General features: G+C 41.8%; 1 protein-coding gene across 4 annotated transcripts in view; it reads right to left on the bottom strand.

Annotated features, from left to right (window-relative positions):
- prkcz (protein kinase C, zeta) overlaps positions 1–25,500 on the bottom strand; it is a 113,273-nt gene that overhangs the window by 21,925 nt on the left and 65,848 nt on the right. For all 4 annotated transcript variants that reach the window (XM_071475041.1, XM_071475044.1, XM_071475043.1 and 1 more), the window contains 10 exons: positions 24,761–24,851; positions 21,819–21,874; positions 20,822–21,016; positions 15,623–15,720; positions 14,131–14,217; positions 11,230–11,365; positions 10,919–11,006; positions 10,582–10,701; positions 4,614–4,693; positions 2,392–2,481 (listed from right to left, as the gene is read on the bottom strand). In XM_071475041.1, the coding sequence (XP_071331142.1) occupies positions 2,392–2,481; positions 4,614–4,693; positions 10,582–10,701; positions 10,919–11,006; positions 11,230–11,365; positions 14,131–14,217; positions 15,623–15,720; positions 20,822–21,016; positions 21,819–21,874; positions 24,761–24,851 (1,041 nt within the window). The remainder of the gene's footprint in view (positions 1–2,391; positions 2,482–4,613; positions 4,694–10,581; positions 10,702–10,918; positions 11,007–11,229; positions 11,366–14,130; positions 14,218–15,622; positions 15,721–20,821; positions 21,017–21,818; positions 21,875–24,760; positions 24,852–25,500) is intronic.

Raw genomic sequence — 25,500 nt, 5'->3', positions numbered from 1 at the left:
GCTCCACAGAGGGGGGAAGGTACTTCACTGCACGCAGCGGCAGTCTACACACAATGTCTATAACTATATCATCCATTTTTTAACACACAGACACACACACACACACACACACACACACACACACACACACACACACACAGGGCTCCACCTCACTCGTGCCTGCTCAGATCGTAAATAGAGGGTGTGCTGTGTGTGTTGTTGAGGCTCTTGAAGTGAACAGCAGACACACAATCAAGTCTGACAAAGGCATTTCAGAATATAGAATGACAGCTGTGCAGTGTTCTCGCAGCTGATTGGCATTAAATGTGGGCGTCCCGTGTTTATTCTGTGTCTGTTGTTGTTACATTAGTTCTAAACGAACTGACAGGTTGTAAGAGTCAAACCCCAGATCAGCTGTCAGCCGCTGTCTGTCAGGAAGGGACGCTCATCTGGATCTTGCCGCTGATCAACTGTGTTCTGGAAGTGTACGTGGAACATGTGGAGGATCACCTTCCACCTCATCGTTTATCCACCTGCCATGAGTCATGAGATCCAGCCTGATGATGTCCCTTCAAACAGCAATCCTAATATTCTGGAAGTGACAACCACATTCTTTCCTCTTGTTTCTTTTAAGGCGTTTTCAGACCTGTTTGGTTGAATCAGGTCTGAATCTGTGCACGAGCCTGTGGTGTATTTCACCTCTGGGTCTTTATACACAGAAGGCAAAAGCTAGGCAGAAAGATCATATGACAAATCTTCTTGTGTAGAATCGCAGTCCATGGTCTGAATTAGGTCTGCAGCTATTGATTATTTTAGTAATCATAAAAATAAAAAATAAAAATAAATGAACAACTAACTGGTTTCTTTTTATTAAAATTTTATTGCTTAAACTGCATCAATATTATCTGTCAAAACTAAACCCAGCTCACCAGCTAATGGTTACTGTGATAATTAAAATTTGAATGGTAATACTAATCATCAGGAATATTTACTGTAATCAAACCATCAAACTGCTTCATCTCTAACGCTGACGACTGAGCCTCATATGGATTAAACAAAGCTTCGATTTTTCCCTCGATTACTTTTATTAATCCAGTTTCTTGAGGAATCGTCGCAGCCCTGATCTTAATCATGATCTGAATCCTGTCTCTGCTCTGATTTTATTCTGAAGTCCTGACTGGAAGTTGTAATTCATATCTTTCCACTGCGTTCATGCTTTTTCCAGGTGTTTGTCTGCTTGCCATAACTCTTTACCCACAATGCTGTCTTCTGTTTACAAATTGTGTCACAACCAATCACAGTTTATGCTTGGTTCAGATGGAGAACTCGTTCAACAGAGCTGTTGTTTATTTATCAGCTGCTAAATATCAGGACTTAAATTGCTCAGGTGGAGAAATGGTTCATGTGCCGCTGCACCAACCTTTGCTGAGGCTGCGGAGCACAACCACCAGCTACTGTTAGCAGCTAACTGTTTAACAGCTAACAATTGGCTGGTTAGCAGTGACTGGACCTTTTTAAATATATCACTTTTTAATGTACGATTCATCTGAAGAGATCATGGGCCAAAGGAAGATCGTCCAGGACGTAAGATCGTGAGGTCGTCACCCCCACCTCAGAAAAATCACAATCCATCACTAAGAGCTGTCTGAGGACATTAACTCTGCTCCTATCTGCTGAAATATCATCCGCATCCCAGCATTCACCTGGCTACATCAGCCATTTAACTCAATCTTTCAGAAGTCTGAGCTGAAGTTGGGTCAGGTCGAGGCTGAGTCACATTCCCTCCACAAACTAACCACTCCTTGGAATTCATTTGTAACCTGAACTGGACCACTTCCTCCTTCCTTCCTTCACTTCCTCCTTCCTTCCTCCGATTCCTCCTGTGCTCCAGATCTGTCAGCTGCACATTTAAGCTGCCAATCTCCTGTTCTACCACATCCCAAAGGGGGTCCACTGGATCCAGGTCTGAGACTGAACCGGACTCACTGTCATGATGATGAAACCAGTTTGTGACCTGGAGCATTATCCTGCATTATACAGCTCTGATTATCATTCATTATCTTCATTCCAACAACCAGCTGTGTTTCATTCATTCATTCATTCAGGAGCACACAGTGAATGATTTCACAGTGTAGGACACTGAATCAGATTTTTCGTTTGTTTTTTTACTGACTAAAACTGAAAAGAATCTAAAGGTTATTCTTGATTTAGTTTAAATCTTGTATATTGTTTTTTTTCTAAGTGCTGTCAGTGATGATGTTTTTGTTTAAAGCTCAACAGACCATCAGTATACCTCTATATAAAAGATCTTTTTTTATCCCTGCTCCGTTTTGGTCATGGAATGTGCATATTTTGAAAGATTACAGAACAAACACACAACAACTGATTGAATCATCCTCAGTCAGCTCTTACCTGGTCCCAGTCTATACTGCGGAAAAAAGTGTGTGACTTGATGTCTGTGAAGCCTGTCTGGACCTGGCAACCCAGCCGCTCCTTGGGATCCTGTTGGGAACAAAACAGCTGGTCAGGAACGTCAACAGAAGCAACTGCAACTTGAAATTATTCTTTGTAACTTGACATCTAGATGTGGACAGTGCAGGTTGATTCTTCTGTTGGTGAAATAACGTCCAGTATTTCTCTAGTTATATTTCAGATGTTACACAGCAGCAACTGCAATACACACACATCTATAGATCAATACATGTGGACAATTAGTGATAATGTTGAGTCCACATGTTTCATCCCGCGCTGCGTGTGTGTGTGTGTGCATCTCCCCCTCTAACTGCTTCACTTAGACTCTGCTTTTTTCATCACAACAATTACAGCAATGACTTACGGAGGCAAAGTGCAGTGAAAATAAACAGAAACAGAAAAACTCTGCACGCACCAAAGCTACACTGACACCTCACACACATCAAAACATGAAACCGGAGGCTGAAATGCACAAACACAACTGTTCTGCAAAATGTACACACAGAAAATGTGTTCATGGTAATTATAAACACGTACATTTAATAAGATCATAGTATTTCTAAAAGGGCTGCACCAGTGTTTTCACTCCACAGGTCACTAGATATTCAGAACTTTGAATTGTTGTTTTCCATTCACTTGACTGAGATATAAAAATACAGACTTATAACGTGGGAGTGAAAAGATAAGTCTGATGTTATTCTATAGTTTTCTTTTTGTTTTTTTTCTTGAAAAGACCCAAGCCCACAGTGTTGGTCTGTGTCTCAGTATTTCTGACTTCTCTCCCCTTCTGAAAACACCTCACTAATACAAACATATGGTTTCATCTTTAAATAAAGCTCAATCATTTCCTGAAACAGCTGGACACTGCAGCTGTTAACAAATGTTACCCAAACAGGAAACGGTGTATTTGTTGGGGACTATTTTCAGTGGCGGATTAATCAACATTTGGTGCTGTAGTGAGTATTTGTAGCAGCAGGATGGTGTGTGTGGGTCTGAGTCAGAATAAACTACAGTGTGTGTGTGTGTGTGTGTGTGTGTGTGTGTGTGTTTGTTCGTGGTAAAGGAGGAACATGTCACCCACATGACAACAGTGTGACTCACTGATGTGTTTTGGATCTTCAGAGGGATAAGATGGTAGATGAGCTGCATTTATATGATGCTTTTATCCAAAGTGTTTTACAGTTTGATCGGCTATTGTTGTCTTTGATCTTTACATGTGATTTGTTGACTATAGTAAAAACACTGAATATCACCAGACTGATAATTCAGTGGTTCCCAACCTTTTCCAACTCATGGTCCACCAGACAATATCTAACATGTTGTGGTTCACATCCGACCCTGCAACAAACAGGTGTATGATGTGGTCCGCCGGCAACAACACAACAGCTCCTTCATTGGTTTAACACAGTGATGGAGTTTCAACATTTTTAATGTTTTCAAGGATCATTTCATTTTAAAACATTTAAAAACAACATTTGTCGGCCCACAGGTCAGGAACCACTGGTCTAGAGATGTACACACAGAACATGGTTAATCCAGCAGAGTCTAAAGACTGGAGGCAGAAACTTACCACAACACTTACAGCTCATTAATTCAGTCGTATTTTTTAGTCTGGCACAGAGACTTCTGGATGTAACGCTGTCATTTAACCAGCAGAGACGCTTCACAGAAGCACTGGACAGATGGACAAACTCCTTGTTTTTATGCTAAGCTAGGCTAATTGCTTTCTGGCTCTAGCTTTGTAGCGACAACATTAACAGGAAGTTGATATCGATCTTTTTATCTCACTCTCTGAAAGGCAGTAAATACCCAGCCGTGTATTTCATAAAATGCTAAATTATTCCTTCGAGTCCTGAGATTTTTCTCATCTCAGTGATCACAGTTTGACATCGTCATGTCCACACTTCTGATTTCTGACGCAGAGATCCTGGCGTAGACTGTTTTTACATTTTATATTGTACTAGTTCTACTATTGTCACAAAGGAACAAGCTGATTCAGTGAGGAGCTGAATAAAGAGGCGTTTCCTGGCTGTCCATAACACAGCCCAGGTTCTTGGCAAAGATCCCACACATGATGATTTGACTGAGCAACAGTGTGCACAGACACACAGAGGGGGTGTGGGGTGGGGTGGGGGGGCTGATTGGGAGTGGACGGCTCTCACCTTGTTTAAAAAGCCCTTGAGCACGCTGGCAGCTTTCACCGACAGAGACCTTGGGATGCGAATGGGCTTCTCAAGAATAACTGTTGGCAAAAACAGAAGAAGGACAGCAACAAAAAAGAGAGAGAGAGGGAGAGAGAATGAAAAGGACAATCGTGAGTAGGGAGGAGGATGATTCACAGTCCAACCTGCCTGTGGGTGCCCATGTCTGCTGTGTGGGAGTCAAAGGGCGGGAGAAGATACAGAGGACACTGTTCTGTTCTTTCACTCATTTTGATGGTCTACACACAACCTTGAGACTCCCACAGCTCCACACTGTCATACAAACGAGAACAAAAACACTCTGAAAACTAATTTTTCCCTCAGAAACCCAGATCCAAGGATCAGCGCTGCTACACACTGAGGCGACCAGAGCTTCTTTTCCCAATCTCAGTTCACCGTCATGTGACCACTGTTCCCCCTCAAAGTCTAATGTTTCAGGGTAAGACAAGAGGCTGCTGTTCAAAAAACACCAGAACAGACACAGAGTTTCCAACTTCAGCTGCTGAAGCAAACATTACTGCGCGACGAGCTTCATTCAGGTTTTTAGTTCACATTGTCTTTGATGAGAGCTGCTGTAGAAAGAGGGGAGAGAACCAAGCTGAATGAAAATCATCTCTCTAAACTAGTGTCTCTCAAAGACTGGTCCGTGGACCACCCGTGGTCCGCAAGTAAATTTGTTACAATATCATGTTCTGTGTTTCTGAAACTGTCTGAATGACCACAGAGTCACTGGAGAGTGTATGTGTTGTTTTCAACACTGAATCAACACATATGTAAAGTCAGACATGATCATTTGAACTGGTTTTGCAGTGTTGTTGGACTTACAGCGATGTAACCGACACTGGCTACTCTCATAGCTTCACCAGCTTCCAGTTTGTTTCACGATTTACAACAAATGATCAGCCGGACATTTGAAAGGAATTGTGAGAGAAGCTAACATTCAGCCTGCTCTGGGACCATTTATCAGCAGCTTATTAACCATCAGACACAGATAATGGACAAGATCATGGAGCAGTGAATAAAGACAAGTTTTAAGTTTTACTAGTAAAGTAGTCACCACCACTGAGAGTCCTGTCAGTTTTCCTATGTGTGATAATTTTGATGCTAAATAAATAACACCACCTGTTGCTGTGCAGGGGTTGGCTCTGAGCCTCTCTTCTGATTGGCTGACTGTTTTCTGGGTGATCCAAACTAAATATAGCAGATTTCAGTAAAACACTTAGAGAAACCAAATCCTTCAAGGTTGGATGGTGGGTCCAGGTGGGCGGGGCTTGGGGAATGGCTGAGGGTGGTGACTGCTTAGTTGTGACATCACAAAGTTCCAGAAGTCCTGACGGCTGGTTTTAAGGCTCAGTGTCTGAATACAGGCTGTGTGCATTTCTCTGTGGACTGAGGCTTTGATACTTTCACAGTATTAATATAGAACCTAGACCTGCTTTATAATCACAAACACATGGACATCTACCTTTAGACTGTGTGAAGCTTTAAAACTGTGCGTGTTTTCATGTGAATCCCACTTTGTGACTGGTTTCTCCTCTGAATCTTATGTTTTCCCGTCTCTCTCGCTCTGTCTGGCTACAGCTCTGGGTCTGGCATGTGGAGGACTGATACCCAAAGCAGGGCCTTGCACAGGGTTTAGCTAGATGGCATATGGCCGGGTGGCTCCTATAGTGAAAGGGCTGGTTTCCGTTGGCAGGCGCTCATCCAGAAACCTGGTGCTCTACCGGTGAGACCGCCAGGAGGACGGTGCTAGTGGCAGATGCTAGCCACGGAGCCACGCGATGCTCTTGACAGTCACAGCAGAGACGTTATGCGTCACATGAGGCTTCTGTAGTATGGAGGAATTTCTGTCATGGAGGACTGTGTGGGGGTGAGAGAGGGAGGGAGGGGGGAGTGGGCTATGTATGGACCATATGGAACGATGAAACACATATGCAAATAGAAGGACAGATATCACAGAGGGTGTGATCACACCCACAGTTTGTTTTCTTCGGTCCAAGCCACTTTGAATTTCACTCGTCTTTGTGGTTTAGGTTGCCATGGTAATATTATTTACAAGTACTATCTGACTGAGCTCAGTTCTGGTACTGATCAGTGTAAGATTCACCACAAAGAGCAGAGCTCGTCAGTCCACTGTAAAGCATCACGTTGATGCTGGAGCAGTCTGCTCACAGGACGACACAGGGAGGGGTGTTATGGGTAAGTGTCGGCTGCAGATGTGCAGACGTGTACACCTCCCAAATCTCAACACTGCTTTAAAATAATCTAAGCATGAAGAAAGCTTCAACTCCTCTCAGGAGGCGGGAAAAAAAAGAATTGCGCTCAAAATCTCAAAAAACATCCATGCTAACGTCAAAAATGCCCCTTGGTTGTGTTTGCTTGCGTCCAGCTCAATGTTCAAGAATGAAGTAAACATGCATGGGTGTAATGTGGAGGTATTTTTTTGATGCCTTCTTGAACATGTGTAGTTTTGCAGAATTATAACTTCCTCATCATTTGACGCCAGAACAATTAGATCAAGTCAATGGACTTTATTACAAATCACATTCACCCATTTACACACATTCATACATCTCGCATTTTCTATGCTTTTCTATCACTCACACAATTCAGAATTCAGTATCTTGCCCAAGGAGCTGGGAATCAAACCAACGACCTTCCTATTACTGAATGACCCCAATGCCTCCTGAACCACAGCCGCCCACGTGAATCAGCTGGAGCAAATCCAAGGAGCACTGATGCACATTGACGCTGGCGAACAGGAAAGTGGCTAATCCTGACATGTAATCAACCCAAGATACGTGTCGAAGATACAGGTATGTGGCTTCTTTCAGCTGGTTGTGTATGAGCAGGATGGTTTCTACTGAACACAGTGTCCACACCCAGCCCCCCAGCCTCACTGCACAATGGTTCCCGCTCCTCACAAATGTATTATCTCTGTATTAAGAAGATATAACAGCCCACAGTAAAATTTCTCCAGAAAGCAGCAGTTAACATGAAAAACAAACTGAATCAACAACATAGCAGCACATTAAAAAAACACTCAAATGTGAGCGAGAGTCCAGATTGAGGTCATTCCCCCTCAGCTCTCTTTGCTCTGCGAGGTACCAATAACCACTGGCCTCAGCCGTCTGCATCCATCTCCTCATACTATTAAAAACATCATATAAAACAACGTTACAGCATCAGGAAATGTTCTCATAAAACACTGACATTTCCTGATGCTGCAGATCTAACAGTTCCTTTGCAGTTTGACTGATGGGAGACGGAGACCTGTGCTATCAGCTGCATCAGTTACCAACTAACAGAGAACAGCTTAAATGCTTAAGGGCAGGAATTATAGCATGAGTAAGCAGCAGTGCATCATTGCACAAGTTCAAATATTAACCCATTTCTCACACACACACGAACTGTAACAGCATAATGTCAACTTCTAGGTGGTACGGTCCATGTAGATACAGTGCAGTCATCCTTTTGTTTTACCAGGCTACCATTTGTTTTTCACTCATCTGCAGGGGTTTAAATAGTTTAATTAGCCCGGGGGTTGAATTTTCGCCGACCATGTAATCTGTCAACTGAATTTACAACACACACATCACTAAACTGGATTTCAAAGGTGGAAAAAAGGTGGAGAAAGACACAGAACGCACATTTCATCAACAGGAAATAAACCAGAAGACACAGAATGAATGTTAATTTAAAGGCTTTCAAACTATTGTATCTCACTAATGTGATATATGACAAAGTCACGTATTAATAAATAAAAAAAGCAAACTAAAAGTAATTAACATTTGAGAGAAATAAAATTAGTCCTGCTTCCCTGGATTCCTCCATTTTGCTGAAGTGTACTGTGCCCATCTAAGCCTGGATTTACACAGACATAAATCCTCCACAGCCTGGAGCTGATTGTTATTCCATTACATGGAGTCTATTTTACCCACTCTCAGAGTATCAGTTATGCGTCACAAAGGGTTAAATTAACATGTGTTTGTTTAAATGGCACCAAACAGCCTGCCATGTGCTCTCAATATTCATATTTGATTCCCCACTACTCCTCTCTACTCCCAATCCCTTTAACCATAGAGAATGGAGTTAAGAGCCAGGCACGTTCCTGCTAAAGGAACAGGGACAGATGTAGGACGACAGGGAGAGAGGATAAAAAAACACTGTCAGAGTGAGAGGCACTTTTAAAGGAAAATTTGCTTTTGTAAAACACATATTTTGTTACTTTTCTGAGAACTGCAGTCACTGACAACATTTAGAATAATTACAGTATTTACTGTGTCTACACCAGGGGTTGGCAACCTTAAACACTCAAAGAGCCATTTGGACCCGTTTCCCACAGAAAAGAAAACGCCGGGAGCCACAAAACCCTTTTGACATCTAAAATGAAGATAACACTACATATATAATTTTTTACCTTTATGCTATGTATAAAAAAACTATAGTGTGTTGCATTTATGAAATCAATGAACTGCTACAGAGAAAACGAAATTTTATTTCTACATGCAACAAAAACATTTTGAACTCCGAAAAAAAAGACGCTTGATTGAAGGTTACTTTCAAATAAAATACTCAGTGTCTATTTGAGTTTTCCTCGTCAGCAGTGAAAGCAAATTAATCTGCCCACGTAGCATTAAATGTTCTCTTTTCTACAAAAACTTTTCTTTTCTTGGATTTATCCATGGTTGACCTACTGGGGGTCGAAAAGCTCAATAAATCAGGTGCCGGCGGGTGTCCCACATCGGCGGTTGTGACACATATTTTGAGCGACAAAAAATTAAACACGTTTTACTTTAATGTTACAAGATCACCATGATCTTCAAATTTAGAATAACATTTAAAAAACTAACGAACTAAAATAAAATAAATTTAAATTAAATACTCATTATTTATTTTCCAAAGCCACAGGGAGCCGCAGCAGAGGGATGAAAGAGCCGACCCCTGGTCTACACATTTTCTATTTTGTTATTTCTAATTTAGAAAGTATATTTTCTATTTTTCAGCCACAGTGATGTGACAGAGACAGTCAGTTCGTCCAAAGTGAAAGATCTGAACAGATATTGGATGGTTTTCCCCCCAGAGGATGAATTATAATGACTGATGAGACACTAGCATCACCAGCTGGTTACTGTTTTAGGTAAGAGTTAAATGGTTAAATGTCTCAACAACTATTGGATGTGTTGCCATAAAATCTGGAAATAAGAGGAAAGAAGAAGAAATGTGTCCTGCAGAACTAAGCCTCTGCTCTACTTTGTCTTTAGAGCTAACAAGGAAATGTTAGCATGCTAACAGGCTAAACTAAGATGGTGAAGATGGTAAACAGTTTGCTGTACCTGCTAAACATTAGCACATGATCAATTCTGATGTTTAGCCCTGAATACAATGTCACGGAGCTGAGGATAGCAATGCCTGTCTGTTGGCCCATCAGTCTATTTTTTAGCCCAACACTGGTCCAGGCCAAAGTTGTTATGGGATTTGGTATTTAGGGTCCCCTGAGGATGACCACAAATGATCTGGTGACCCCTTAATAGTTCCTCCAACTCGAATTCCTTTGTAAATATTTCCTTTGTATGCTCACAGAATGGTCCTTTAAATGTCTGATCTCTACATGATTCAACCTTTTGGAAAACATTTTGTTGGCCAACTTGACCTTTACCTCCAGAGGAGAACCACAGGTAACTGAAGTTATGAATCTCACAATTGTTCTACGCCGAAGAAAAAACCTTTTCAATATGGAGACTTGTTTCAGAGCTGAACAGCTTTTACAAGACAAAAATCAGAAATAAATAAACTGCTATATAAAATGTTCACTGAAATGTTTTAGTAAAGGTTTGACAATGACTCGTGGTCTCTCCCAGTTCAAAGCCTCCTCCCTGCACAGTGATGCTCCTCTTGCAGTGTGCAGAATTAAATTCCTCTGTCTCACCTTGAAAGAGGTACTCCTCTGTGTTCATGTCAGGATTGTCAGTGATGATGTCAAATGGAGACCTCCCAGCCATCATCTCAAACATCAGCACGCCCAGAGCCCACCAGTCCACACTGAAGCCTGAGAGGGCACAAGATATTCATTCAGTACTGTTTTTCAAACGTCTCCCATCATTTCAGAATAAATCACAAACTGAGGCTGGTCATTGCTGGAGATCGTCTCCATGTATCTTCTTCCATCTTTAAAGACTGACTACTGTGAGCCTCAAACCAAAGATATGATCAGCATCAGTGCTTAGACATGAACTGATCCCACCCAGCCTGACCCCTGTGCTCACCGTAGTCCTCTCCTCTGAGGATCTCAGGTGCGATGTAGTTGGGTGTCCCACAGAAAGTACTGGTGGTGTCACCTGGTCTGATCCCTTCCTGGGTAGAAGAAGAAGACGGAGAGGAAGAAAGGGAAAGAAGTGCAAAGGAAAGAACAGTGGTTGTAAAGATTGAAGATATGATGAGTACAAGAACATGAATGGTGGGGAAAAAATGGCTTAGGCCTTGTTAGTACTTCCAGTCAATACTGATGCACTGCATTATTGATAACCCTACGCCAGCAATCCACACAGTCTACTGGAAAAATCAATCCTTCTCTTACTTTGCACATGCCGTAGTCTGTGAGCTTGATGTGTCCCTCGTGGTCCAGGAGAACGTTGTCCAGCTTCAGATCCCGATAGATGATGCCTTTTTCATGCAGGAAGTTCAGAGCAATACAGATTTCAGCAGCATAAAATCTGTGAAGAAGGCGGGAGAAATGCAGTGAATGAAGTATCTGACGGGTCCTCTAGTGCCTCCACCAGGACAAATATCCAAGAAAACATCAAAACCTGCAGCCCCTGGTCTCTGCACACGTTGACTCGTCAAAGTCAGAATAGCAGTTTTACTAAGCTTGGAATAATAACTTATTTATAATATTTCCTGCACAGCACATGTATGAAATGAGCACAATATTATAATGTAACACTACAAAATGAATAACCATCATTCTCACAATGGTCATTAATGAGGCCACAGAGATAAACTGAACAAAGAATAAGATATTTTTGTGTCAACATTGAGATGAGACATTCGGAAGATGTTGGATTTTGGTTTCTTAACAACACAACTGAAAACTCAGCTGTCTTCAGTATTCTACATCAAATTAACTTTGGACTTTAGACGTTGTCATGACATTGAATATTGGTCACCCAAAATCACAACCTACATTCAACCAAGTCCCAACATCTAATGACATCGGTGGCTGCTTTGTGCCTGCAGGGTTTGCACTGTCCTCGCTCCAGGTGACAAATACACTGCATCTCTACCTGTAACACTCCTGTCACGTTTGAATAAAGTTACTGCAGAGAATTTCTGCAACAGAGACTTTATTGAGAAGGTTTGTATGGTTGCTGAGGACATTCATGTCTCCAGAGGATGAACCCTTTCCACTCCAATCAATCTATGAGCTTTTATCTGAGCACACATAGTAAATGCCAGAAAAGTAATGAACCCACTTCATTCTATTCTATTCTAAAGGTCCCATGTAGCATAAAGGTAGATGTCCATGTGTTTGTGATTATAAAGCAGGTCTAGGTTCTATATTAATACTGTGAAAGTATCAAAGCCTCAGTCCACAGAGAAATGCACACAGCCTGTATTCAGAAACTGAGCCTTAAACCAGCCGTCAGGACTTCTGGAACTTTGTGATGTCACAACAAAGCAGTCACTGCTCTCAGCCATGTCCCAAGCCCCGCCCACCTGGACCCACCATCCATTTTTATTGGATCACCCAGGGTCTCTGTGCGGCTTTTTTTAATTATGGGACTGTATTTGGTTTGATATGAAGCAATCAAACCAAATACAGAGATACAGAATATATAATGAACCTTCGTTTATTTCTATTTGATCAGTAAGTTGTTCTGAAGTTTAAAGGACTTTTCATCAGTAGATTTATGTTCCTAATTTTATTCTAATTGTGTGAACATATTTAAAGTGAACATTACCCTTTACATTCTGATGCTTTAGCTGTGATTAGATGTACTGTGTGCCTCTTTGGTGAGTCAGCAGCATGTTTCCTCTCCATGTGTAGGTAGTGTGTATTCTGTCTCTGGGAGATAAGCCTTCATTAAGACTGATGAGCTCCTCTCTGTCTGCCTGCTGTAAATTCACGATTGACAAACACTGAAGGAAAGACTGTCGTGGAGCAACGTTTGACAGAGAAATCACAAATCCCACATTGCTCCCCCACGTTTTCTCTGTGACAGCCCTCATTGTACACCGTTGTTTCATTGCTGGCATCAGACTGATAGAAGCTGCGTCCTATCGGCAGCACCATCCGTCGCCCACCGGCCCGCCTCCCCCACTGCACGGGGGAATGCTCTCTAAGAGCACTGCTCATGAATATGTACAATCATTATGAGTGATTAACATGCTGCTTTGCATATGTACAGCCACTGTCTCCAGAATACAGATTGCAGGGGCCGATTGGGGCCCAACAGTGCCTCTCTAAATTACCCAGCCTTTGATCCAGTATTTATCAGAGCCACAGTTGGAGTGCCCTGCAAGTAGACAGGCACAATGAATTATGGGTGCTCATTACATTTCTCAGAGCTGGAAAAAAGGGTGTTGAGTTTGGTTTTGGCAGCATTGCCACGTCCATGCTGCTAAAGGTTCCCATTAAGCCTTCGTTTGTGAGGAGTACTCAGAGGAAGTGTGCTGGGGAGGAACATTTAGTGCAAAGAAGGTGAACATAAAAGCTTCTTCAGCCATGCACACCCACTCCAGCTGTCCCACACCATAGAACACAAGACGCTTTCATGAAACTGATGCTTTCTGATCTCGCTGAAAGACAAAGACTACAGTGCACACGCTCTGCCCTCCACATAATACCATCACGTGAAATACAGAGGAACCATCTGGAGGAAGTTCAGTCAGTCTGCCCAAACAGCACAGACGTGTTTCCTGTGTAGCCGGCTGACTCGGCCATGTCAACATAACCGAGATCCAGTTATTAATTCACCCACTCGTTTGTCATGCCCCGGTCATACAGCCTGTTCCTGAAGGCCTCACTGCAGTAGTCCTGACATTGTCTAAAGAGTCTGAACATTTGAGAACAGCCAAAGGAAAAATCACTTCACTTCATGTTTGTTTAAGGAACCAGTTTATATGATTTAGTGACATCTAGTGGTGAGACTGTAGATTGTACTGAAAACCCGCCCCTCACTCCTTCCTGTAAAGCGTGTAGGAGAGCTACAGGTGATTTCTCAGGGGATTATACACCAATGAAAATATAATTATGAATATTATATTGCCCCCCTGTAAATCCTGCACACTGATCCTTAAAAAATGATACTTATACATTCACCTCTGACATGAGATAAAATACTGAAAAAGTTTCATTTCCATATGAAACTAACACAGTTAAAGATCATAAACTGTTTCTAAATACAGATGCTTAAATTCTCGACTAGGATTTTTTAATCATATATGTAAACATATGTTCCAACATCTGGATGTTTACCTTGCATGTTCTTCTGGCAGCTTCCTTTGTCGTTGCATATGAAACATCAAGTCCCCACCGTTCACATATTCAATCACCAGAAATAACCTGGAAACCAGAGCATGATGGGAAAACACATTAGTATACCACTGATATTATTTAACAAAGGAGCTTTGAAAAAAGTGAAAAACATACAAAACAACATGTCCTGCAGAGAAAAAAGGTTTCAGTACATCAGATATAAAACAGGACGTGTGCTTTGTCTGCTTATGTCTCTTTGATTTAAATGGATCTGTTTCTTGAGAAGGCATTTTCTGTATCTCAAAATATGACTCTACCAACAGAAATGTCTTGACTCATAAGTCCCTAAGAATGCTGTAGAATCAGTGTGATGGAGAACGGACAGCTCTGTACACTTCCAAGTCAAGTATTTGATAATGAAGCCAAGCTTCTGATGATGAGACCTTCATCAGGGCAAAAAGGATTCTCAAAACCTATAATACCATCAGACAGAGCACACCTGTGCTTTGTCATGCATGTAAAAATTACATCTAAATCTCTCTAAACTAAATGGTAAAACAATGCAGTAAGATCAAAATAATACCAATAAGACAAAATAACAGGGAAAGAAACATGAGGAGATCTTTTTAGGTGCGGAGCCTTTGGCCTTAAAGCATTTTAAAGCTCCATCCAGTCTAAAGGTAGATGTCCATGTGTTTGTGATTATAGAGCAGGTCTAGGTTCTATATTAATACTGTGAAAGTATCAAAGCCTCAGTCCACAGAGAAATGCACACAGCCTGTATTCAGAAACTGAGCCTTAAAACCAGCTGTCAGGACTTCTGGAACTTTGTGATGTCACAACAAAGCAGTCACCACCCTCAGCCACGCCCCAAGCCCCGCCCACCTGGACCCACCATCCAACCTTGCAGGATTTTGTTTCTCTGAGTGTTTACCTGAAATCTGCTATATTTTTATTGGATCACTCAGAAAACAGTCAGCCAATCAGAAGAGAGACTCAGAGCCTCTCTTCTGATTGGCTGACCAACCTGTTGTTACTAGAGCTCCAGAGAGAAGCCTGAGAGAGGAGATGTAAAAGTACACTGAGATGGTTCTTAAAACCACAGATATATCTTCTGATGGAGATCAACACTTCAGATAAAACATAGAAGTATAGAATATGGGACCTTTAATATCATCCATTCATAGCAAAATTCCACTAAAATCCACATTTTAACAAGATGACTCATCATGCAGTGATGAAGTCCAAGTGACTGAATGCGTCACAGTAGTTTTAGGATAGTGGAGCTCCATGACTCAGAGGCATGAGGTGTCAGGCTTTTGCTACACAAACAATATTTAACAGGAGACATTAATTTTCATGGGGTTTGTTGATGATATTGAAACATCAACCTTCTTCATTAATGAAGAACAGACCATCATCAAACTAACACCGTAAATTACTGTCAGGTGCTGTGAGCTACAGTGCAAGTTCAGCCTCATCGCATTCTTACCGACTTTCTGTCTGGAAGCAGGAGTGCAGGCCTACTAAGAAGGGATTGGTGGACGCCTGCTCGAACACATGCTTCTCTGTCTGCACCCAGTCGATGTCCTGGAGAGATGAGGGGAGACAGACGGAGACAGAGATGGCATAAAGGAAAGATAATGTATTAACAATCAATTTGTCTGATCAATAGACTTCCTCAGACAGATAGAGACAAACCACAGCCCCTCCCTCACTCAGGATTATCTTGAGACTGTTTTGCACCTTGAACTGTCCCAGTTAGCTGGTTGGACCTTGGATGGTGTGCCGACAGATAACTGGGCAGCATAAATACCAAGCCTGTCTTAAAAACCTCCAGTGAGTCATTGACACGAATGAAGACTCAACATAAACTTTAGAAACTGGCATCCAGACAGAGCTGCTCTTCAATAACCTCATGTGTTCAAAGAGAGGAATGTAGAAGGACAGTGTTGAAGGAAATGGCCCTGAAAGCCAAATCCACAAAAGTCGAGGTGTTTCATCAAATGTTCAGACACAGTAAAATAGATAAGTCATCTAACAACTGACACTTTTAAGACCTGAGTACTTGACCTTTAGGTCTGGAGGTGGACACCAACTTGTCTTACTTCCTGAGTCCCTCGGTGCAGAGTGATCACGCTTTGGAAAATGCCTTGTTTGAGTTTTGTGGTGTTTGAGTTGCTGTAACACATTAGCTCAACCTCTGCAGAGGGTTTTAAAGCTGTAATATATTATTTTCCTAATTAAAAAGCCTAAAAATGACTGGACCTATGTTGTATATTTTGTAGTTGCATTCCAACATTATCACAAATGTTTCCAAGACTTTTCTTCAGCCAGAAGCTCAAATTGACTTTTATCCAGGTTGAAGTCGATTTTTTGTTTTTCTATCTCACAACGACACCCAAATGCCTTCTTTTGTTATTGTTTAGATTCAAAGACTTCTAACAGACGGATCAGAACCGTTAGCGTAGTTAGCATCTTTTATTTGTTTATGTTGTTTGTTAGCTTGTAATTGGTAGTGGCTGACACAGTGTTAGTGGTTGTGCTAATGCTAACTCTGGCTCTCTGTGCTGACAAGGTTTCAGGTGTATTTAGCCCCGCCCCCCGTCCCTTTATAAATCAGACGTCACAAAGTGCTTCTTCACAATAAAAGACCAGAGTAAAACACAGAACAGACAACTGCAGTATCTTCATTCACAAACCAGTTCCCTGAATATCCAGAGTGCGTCATTATTATCAGTCCTCTGTGGTTTTAATTGCTCATACTTCAGTTGCAGAGAGCTGTTGTGTTTTGCCTGAGGTGAGGATGTTTGATTCTGATTCAAAGTGTCATTAAGTTGATAATAGTTGATGTTTTTTTTTCTGTGAGCTACAACAGAGTGTGTCTGAGCTCTGAGCTCCCCACTACACCTTATGCTTAATTTATAACACCACAATAGAAACCCGATATTGTGCACATGATACTAAATTCCTTCTGGTCAACTCATTATTAATTGAGGAATCTATAATTATGCAGAATCTGCCATCACAACACACCTCCCTCCTGTGATGGCAGGCATTAGAATACTGCAAAGATTAATTATTAAGTTAATGTACACGAGTAGAGCCATTAATAAATGAAAATGGGATATTCACAACATGATGATTTCCTCAAATCTGTGAGGGAATCAGTTTTGTTTTGTTCACAGAAAATTTGGTTTGAAACCTTGGATGTAAGTATGAAGTGTTTCTGTGGAAAATGATGAAGAAGCCTGTGACATCATCTACACTGCCCTGATATCGTTGTGTTGATGCTGATGATATTTATCTAAATGAGCTGAATGATCTGGGTTTTTAAGGAGTTATGTGTTGAGCAACACCACCATCTAGGGGTGGTGTAAACCATCAACACAGGATTCAGCTTTTAGCTGTTTCAGCTCCATAACTGTCTCTCGTGTAACTGTGATTCTTTTAAAATGGACACAAAGCTCATAATAATGAGTTCAGTAAATAACTGTGCAGGATAAAACACTTCCCTCACCTTTATATTCTCATAGTGTAGTGGTCAGAGATGCAGCAGCTTCACATACTTCACAAACCTTTTTTTTAGCTGTTGCTTTTCTTTTAATGTCCACTAATAAAACATGGTTTGAATTCTTTCCTACAGTGGCCTTGGAAAATGAAATGATCTTAAATTCACAGTCTATGATTTACAAGGAGCCAGTGATCAACTGGTTAGTTTTGAATGATTCATTCATTAGTTAGACCGCTAATCCTTTTTAGGGTCACAGGGGGCTGGAGCCAATCCCAGCTTTCTCTGGAGCAGGTCGCCAGCTCATCACAGGGCTGACAAACAACCAGCCATGTTCACATTCACACCTACAGACAATTTACTCCTGCATGTCTTTGGACTGTGGGAGGACGCAGGAGGATCCAGGACCAAGGCCCCAGCCGGCCGACAGGTTCCAACCCTGAACCTTCTTGCAGTTGCTCTCACCTAGTTTTGAATCATCTGGCCTTTATTTGAGTCTGAGTCCGAGCAGAACATCAGAGAAAGACAGTGGCACAAAGATTCAACCAGCTGCACCTCTAAAGATCTTTAACACATTTATGTTGGTTCGTTTGAACTGCACACAAATAGAAATGTAAAATAAATGAATTATTCAACAGTCAATTCATTCACTGCATTCAGCAGCACTGACAAGAAATAGTTCCAATACACAACTCCTCCTAAAATTGCCAACTTGTACATTTCTGTTTGTGTGCAGATTAAACTGATGCAATGCAACATGTTATTCAGTAAACTGTGGAGGTGTTAGCAGGTGTAGGCTAGCTTTTCCCTCTGCTTCCAGTCTGAGGGCTACGCTAGGCTAACATCCTGACTCCAGCTCTCTCCCTAACACACAGACACGAGACTGAAATTCATTTGCACATCTCAGTCTCAGAAAGAAAGCAGGTGTGTGCATCTCCCCAGAAACGTCACAAATATCACATTTAAAAAAATACAACAACAACATCTCTTTCCATAAATCATGTGCTGGTTATTGTGGATGAGGCACAGATCACTCAGCTAACAGGTTTCACAGGGACTGTTTCGATGGAGGAGGTTTGTGAATATGTGTAATTATAATGCGGATGAACTGGCCCTTTAAGAGCCTAAACAGGAAGGGTTATAGCAGTTTGTCTTGTGAATAATGTGTTTCTTAGCCCATGGGAATAAGGAAACACTGCACTCTGTGTGTGTGTGTGTGTGTGTGTGTGTGTGTGTGTACAGTACATTATACAGTCTCTTCCTCTTTGAGATGAATTTCACGTCATGTTCATCTTTCATCGCTGCAACAGAGATGTTTTCCCCGGATGTTATCATCTCCTGTGAGTCACTGACTCCTGCTTCCTCCTCAGCCTTTTTTCAATTCATGAGCTCTCTGCCACTTTTGTGTCATTTACCCCCCCCCCCCCCCCCCCCCCCCCCCCCAACCACACTGTATCCCTTTCTCTTTCCTCCTTCCTTTCAGGGGCTCCTAGTTTCTGACTCACCACCTCCCCACTAATCTTTCAGTGTTTGATCTCCCTCCTCCCTCTCCAACTTTAACCTTCACATTACACCTCTATCCCTCCTTTCCTCACTGATCACTGCACTTAGACCTGGTACATACACCAGCAGTTCACACTCCCTGCCCCCCCACCCCCCACCCTCAGGACCCAGAGTCCTGCTGCTTTTCATTAGACCGGCTACTCAGGGGCTGCCTCCTTGAGATGCAAGGTCAAAGCAATTAAAAAGACGGTGTAATCCAGAACCACCTCTGAGTCTGAGAACATGTTCTGAAAGTGTAATTGAAAAGGTTTTCAAATTCGTCTCATCCATAAAACACATCTGAGCCACTGATTCCTCTTTCATCTCCTGAATCAGAGCAGAAGCCTCACACCCCTCAGTGCATCACACATCTGCTGGTCTCACAGCATCGTGTCAGTTGACGTCTGCGGCTGTAGGTGAGGTACAGAAGCTGGGCTCTGATTAACTGCTGCTCTGGAGCAGTGACACATGTTAAAGCTGGAACCAGAACGGTGGCCGATCCTGACGTGGCAACATGTGAGTTTACATAGAAATCAGCAGGTATTGTGTTGTATTTGTGTTGACATGATCAAGTCCCCAGTCATCATCTACGACTACTTACTCAGATATTTTTTACTTTATTTATTCAAACTTGTCTTTATTGTTTTGAATGTTCTATTTTTCATGTATTTCCACACCTCTGTAAAGCACTTTGAATTGTCTTGTGTCTGTATGGTGCTGTATAAATAAACTTTCCTTGTCTTCTATATTAAGTGGTTTTGATGATTTGTTGAAGCCAAGTTTATTATCCTAAACTAAAACTAATGGAACCATGAAAACTAGACGTGAAAAAACATTTTCATTCACTAAAATAAAAAATAAAAGCTATAAAAATAAACACTAAAATTAACTAAACTTTTGACCTCAGAAACACAACAACACACATCTACACTTCAGGCTCCATCTGTGTCGACTGTACATGTTTGTGCCCAGATCTACATTCATGTGTTGTTGTTGTTGTTGTGTCCAGTTGAATTTTCCTGGTTAATAACACAAACAGCCTGACTAGTTGTCTTTAGTGAAAACATTGAAAAACGCAGAAACTAATAAAAACTAAACTACAAATTTTCAAAAAATAAAAACTAAACTAAACGAACCTGCTTGAAAAATTTATTCAAATTAAACTGACGGCGAAAACAAAAAGTCAAAGCTAAATAAAAACTATTTTAACCTTGGTTGTAGCAGCGTTACGTCGTTGTGTTTGCAGAACTTTGTCATCGTAATTGAAATAATGGAAAGACTTCATTTATAAACTAAAACCCAAGTTGTGATAAATTTGAATATTAGACACCAGGATGTCGTCAGACAACACACTACCACTGACCTGAGTGAAGTCGCCTCCATTTTCCCATGATCCTTCAGTGTAATGTTGTAGATGAGTCATGATCTCTCACAGTGACCGTTTTCTCTGTTGTCTGTTCATATCAAACGGAGGCTAGTTGTCGTCTTTTATCTTGTTTTTCTCATTTAAATGAAAAAATTGACGTCTGAGACCAGAACAGAGATGCTTCGTGTAGACGAGTAATTTGTGTATCTGGTCTGTCATCAGTCTGACTACCCTGCCCCTGTTTCACATCCTCGACCCCCCAGGTCTCTCACCTCGTCATCATGGACCAGCTCCTTCTTCACCACCTTCATGGCGTACACCTGTTCGTTCTTCTTTAGCCGAACCAGCAGCACCTTGGCGTAGCTGCCGCGCCCGATCACTCGGATCAAGTCAAAGTCAGCCAGCCCCAGAGCCAGGCCCTGGGACAGCTTGATGCCGTCGATACCATCCACGACTGCTTTGATGTCCTGCAGGGGGGTGGGGGGGTCAGAATAAAGTTTTAGTTTAAATTAGACCGAATTTGTTTTAGGTTAAAGAATGATTAAATGAAAACTCTGTCTGAAAACAAACCAGAGCTGAAGCCATTTCCAGCTGATTGTATCATATTGTTAAATGTTTTGTGTGACTAGTTGTCTTTGTTTTGCTGTTGTTGTCGTCTCTTTTTTAGACTGAACATCACAATCACTTCACTCAAGTGTAGTATTTTACTCCACTTTCATATCTGTAGTGTGTTGTGGTTTTCTACGGTGGCCCTGAGAGCTCAACACATGCAAATAGACAAAACACAAACAAATTCAGAAAACATCTTCATCAGTTTGACACGTGCTGCAAATACACACAACACAACAGAAGTGTTTCCAGGGGACACGAACAGGTGAAGAACCAGGCTGTGATGCAGCTGTTGTTCAATGGTTTGCGACTTCAAATGTATTAAACAACGAGTGCACAGGGACGTATTTTAATACCTTTATTATCCATGCACGTGCGTCACAGCCGGGTTCATCACTTCTTTGTGTCCCCTGGAAACACTTCCCTTGTGTTGTGAGCATTTGCAGCAAATGTTGTGAAACTGAAGAAGACGTTTTCTGAATTTGTTTGCGTGTGTATTCATAAGCTGCAGTCTGTTGACTTCTCAGGGCCACCGTAGTTATGAAAATTAAAACTGACTGTTTTAATTACACTGTACATGTAAAAGTCCATGCTTTGTATTGGAGCTCTGTTAAACTGCATCATCTTTATTAAAAAAAAAAAAAAAAAAAAAGTTCTCACCTCTGTATCTGCGTCTTCTGTTTTATCCACCGTACAGTTGTGCGGTAAAAAAGATACTGCAAACAACAGACACACAAACTCAGTGAATTATGACCATTGGAGACACAATGCATCAGAGCTGAACCTGCACTTATTGATTTAACATGCTGTTCTTTTTCCTGGCCAGCAGAGGGAGGTAGAGTCCACGATAAAGTCCAGCTATCCACAGGAAATACCAAACTAGGTCAATACACAGGGGTCCCAGAGCATCTCATATCAGGGACCCCCGAACAGTCCACCACATCAGTCCTCAGTCTCCTTTAATAGGATTTAAGGCTCTGTTCAGTGGGATCCCATCAGAGAGCAGTAATGTGGTTAGATAACAGCAGAGAGTCAGTGTTACATAAGAGATCATAGAGAATGTGAGGTTAAGCTTCCAGGGTCCAGTGACTCTTTTCAACAGGAGTCTCATTGGTCTGAGACTCCAGGATCTGCATCAGGAGTCCCTGACCCCCCTCTGTTCACCCACACTGCTGCTTTTAATGTACTGTGCACGTGACGCACAGACAAACAGCGTAACTACAGCTTCAGTGTCATGACCCTTTGTGGATTAAGTCACTGCTCCTCAGGCTTTGTTGTGTTTTGCTCAGAGTTGTGTGAATACAAAGTCACTGCAGAGTTCAGACAGACAAAGGTTAAAGACTAACTTATATTATTCTAGTGTTTTATTGAATGAGTTGAACAGATTCTTAACCAACACTTTTCACTGTACTGTTAACTGTGTGTAAACCTACATCTGACGAACAAACTGAACTTGAACTGGAACAGACTGACTCTGAGCTGAGAGCCTCGCTGAGCAGAGGCTGAACAGTAATCAGTGACGATGCTGTGGAGCGAGTAACGAGAAGTCAACATCCAGCAGTGAGGACATCTTCACGTTTTCAACTTCTTAAAGAAACTATGTGACCTAACTAACAACTAGTTAACATCAGTGGTTCCTCCTGTGGACTCACTGGAGGTCACTACAGGTCAGCTCTGAGCTGACATTTGGTTCGACTGGAAGTTTTTACATTTTTACAGATTCTTCACAGTAACACAATAAATTGAAATTCTACAGAAACATTTTCTGTTTGAGAGAACGTGATGTGGTTCCACCTGTAGCCATGTTTTTTTTTATTTACCCAGAATTCCTGGCAATAAGTTCTAATTAAGATAATGAAGAACAGATTTGTGCAGTGGATGAATTTAAACGTCTCTCTGAAGTTTGACTTCATGAAACTGGACCCAGTTCAGAAGTCAAAGGTGTGATTGTGTTCTTGTGTTTCCCGTGAGCAGGTCGACTGCCTCAGAGCTCGGGTTCGTCACTATGCATCAACAGGAAGTAGGTCAGGGTTTCAGTGGGTCACATTAACACTGGGGACAGAAAATCAGACACTGAACTCAACTGTACAACATATGTTGTGTCCTTCAGGTCAGCTGATTGTGTGGGCTGCAGACACATCTGTTTAGACAGGCGGTCTGTTTGTACCAGCTTTGTACCTCATCTATTTATTGTGTAACACTGTCCTTTGTATTTTAATATGCTTTTTTTTTTTTTACCACAAGCCATAATGACTTTGAATGAGCTGTGTCATTTTAATTGTGCATTGCATTGTGGGAGAAAAGACCAGCAGCATGCTCAGAAATCAAATATTTTTAGTCTTGACTCTTGGTTTTGAGTATTTTTTCATTCCTCCAGTGTGAACACACAACACACACACAACCTGCTGAGAACTAACATGTGTGGGTCTGCGACACAGCTGTAGTGACCTCAGTGTCAACACATGTAGTCGTGTTTATACTGGACAAAGTGGGAGGAAAGAGATTCTGACACAGGCTGCGAAGGACCCAGCTCAGATCTTATATCCACCCTTCAGATGAGCCACCTTGTTTCTGGAGGGGTTCCTCTTTTTATCCCTACAGGTTACACACAGAGTACACAGGCATGTCATCGAGTCTGGAGGTAAATGGTTAATGGTCTGCACTTAGCTTTTCCACTCTCACTGCTTTTACACTGACAGCCACATTCAGCCATTCACACAGTGCTGGGGAAGCTGCTATGAAAGACAGAATGTCAGCTCTGAATTTGGATGTAACATGTGTCTCATCGCTCTGCAGGACTGAATGGTTCAGAAAATCCTTTGTTCCCACTGCCATCAGACTCTTTAAAAACTCAGCATATTTCAAACAGTGTTCACAGGTCATACATACACCAAAAAATAAAACACCTCACTATGGGAAAGTGTGAAGAATGTCAGCTCTGGTTCTCGATTAGTGGTGACTGTGGTGATTCTTCCTCAGACTGAGATCCAGGAGGTTTATCTGTGATGATGTTGTCACTGTGTTGTTTGTGTTATGCATGTGTTGCTGTGTGGTAGTGACAACCTGGGTGGTCAAAAGGGGTCAATTACAGTCGGGAGGCCGGGGCTCGAGACTAAAGACGTCCCGTCATCCTGGGGACAATAGAAAATGTGTTTGGGACGAACAGAGATCTGAGCCGGGACAAAAGGATACTCAGCCTAAAATTTATCATTTACTATTTAACAAATGACAAACTGAACCGTAGCATATGAATGTAGCTGAACTACCAGCGAGTTACTGCAACCTGAAATTAAACCATTAGTTTAATTACATGTAGTTCACTGCTCCCCAGCACTGACTACACATGGAGCTCTTTTCTACCACACACACATTCCCACTGTTGATGCATCAGAGGCAGTTTAAGGTTCAGTATTTTGACCAAGGACACTTTGAAATGTGGACTGGAGGAGTCGGGAATCGAACCATCAACCCTCCGATTAGTGAACGACCCACTCTACTTCATTAACCACAAAATGTGGAGCAAACACTGAGATAATCATGATAAATATAACATGGGTGCATTCGACTCCCTTGTTAAAGAAAGAAAGGTTTCAGTGTCTTACTCCCGTCTGTGTCCTCTGTGTCGTCCGGTGGAAGGTCCACCTCTTCACTCTTAGCATCTGAAGGAGGCTCCTGCGATGGCATGACTGGATCCTGGACAAACAAGTCAAAAAAGCCACTTAAATATCCCACAGCACGTTCCCCCAAATATCCAGAGACATATCCGGTCATGGTTTGACACTCCTGGAAGAGCTTGTGATGGATCATGTTTGTGAGGATGAAGGAAGAGTCTGCTCTCAGCTAATGTAAAGAAATACTGTTGCTCTGAGACTCAAAAAACAAAGTGTGAGTTTCACTAGAGAAGGAACTGAATCACTTCTTCTTATCAAGCTGCTAAGTCACTTATCTGGCACCGAAGATACAGAGCTGAAGCTGTGATCACTTCGCCCAAGTCTTGTATTGACTGCATTGATTTTCTAGTCATGTTTGAATTCTGGGTCTCTGTGTTTCGTCAGACACTTGACTTGTGGACTAATTACACGGAGGACACTGATTTGCTGACGTCTCATTTCAATAAAATGTGAGGACGAGCTGCAGAAACACACAAACAGGAAGCGTTCGAGGAGTTGTGAATGAACACATTGATCTTACAGCATTTACTCAGAGTAGCAACATTTATATACCAGTCTAAAGGTAGATGTCCTTGTGTTTGTGATTATAAAGCAGGTCTAGGTTCTATATTAATACTGTGAAAGTATCAAAGCCTCAGTCCACAGAGAAATGCACACAGCCTGTATTCAGA

The sequence above is a fragment of the Trachinotus anak genome, unplaced genomic scaffold (assembly GCF_046630095.1).
Source record: "Trachinotus anak isolate AG129_WGS33_773 ecotype Australia unplaced genomic scaffold, CSIRO_AGI_Tana_v1 ptg000004l, whole genome shotgun sequence".
Classification (NCBI taxonomy): domain Eukaryota; kingdom Metazoa; phylum Chordata; class Actinopteri; order Carangiformes; family Carangidae; genus Trachinotus; species Trachinotus anak.
The sequence above is the reverse complement of the archived record's forward strand: the minus strand, read 5'-3'. Positions and strand labels throughout refer to the sequence as shown.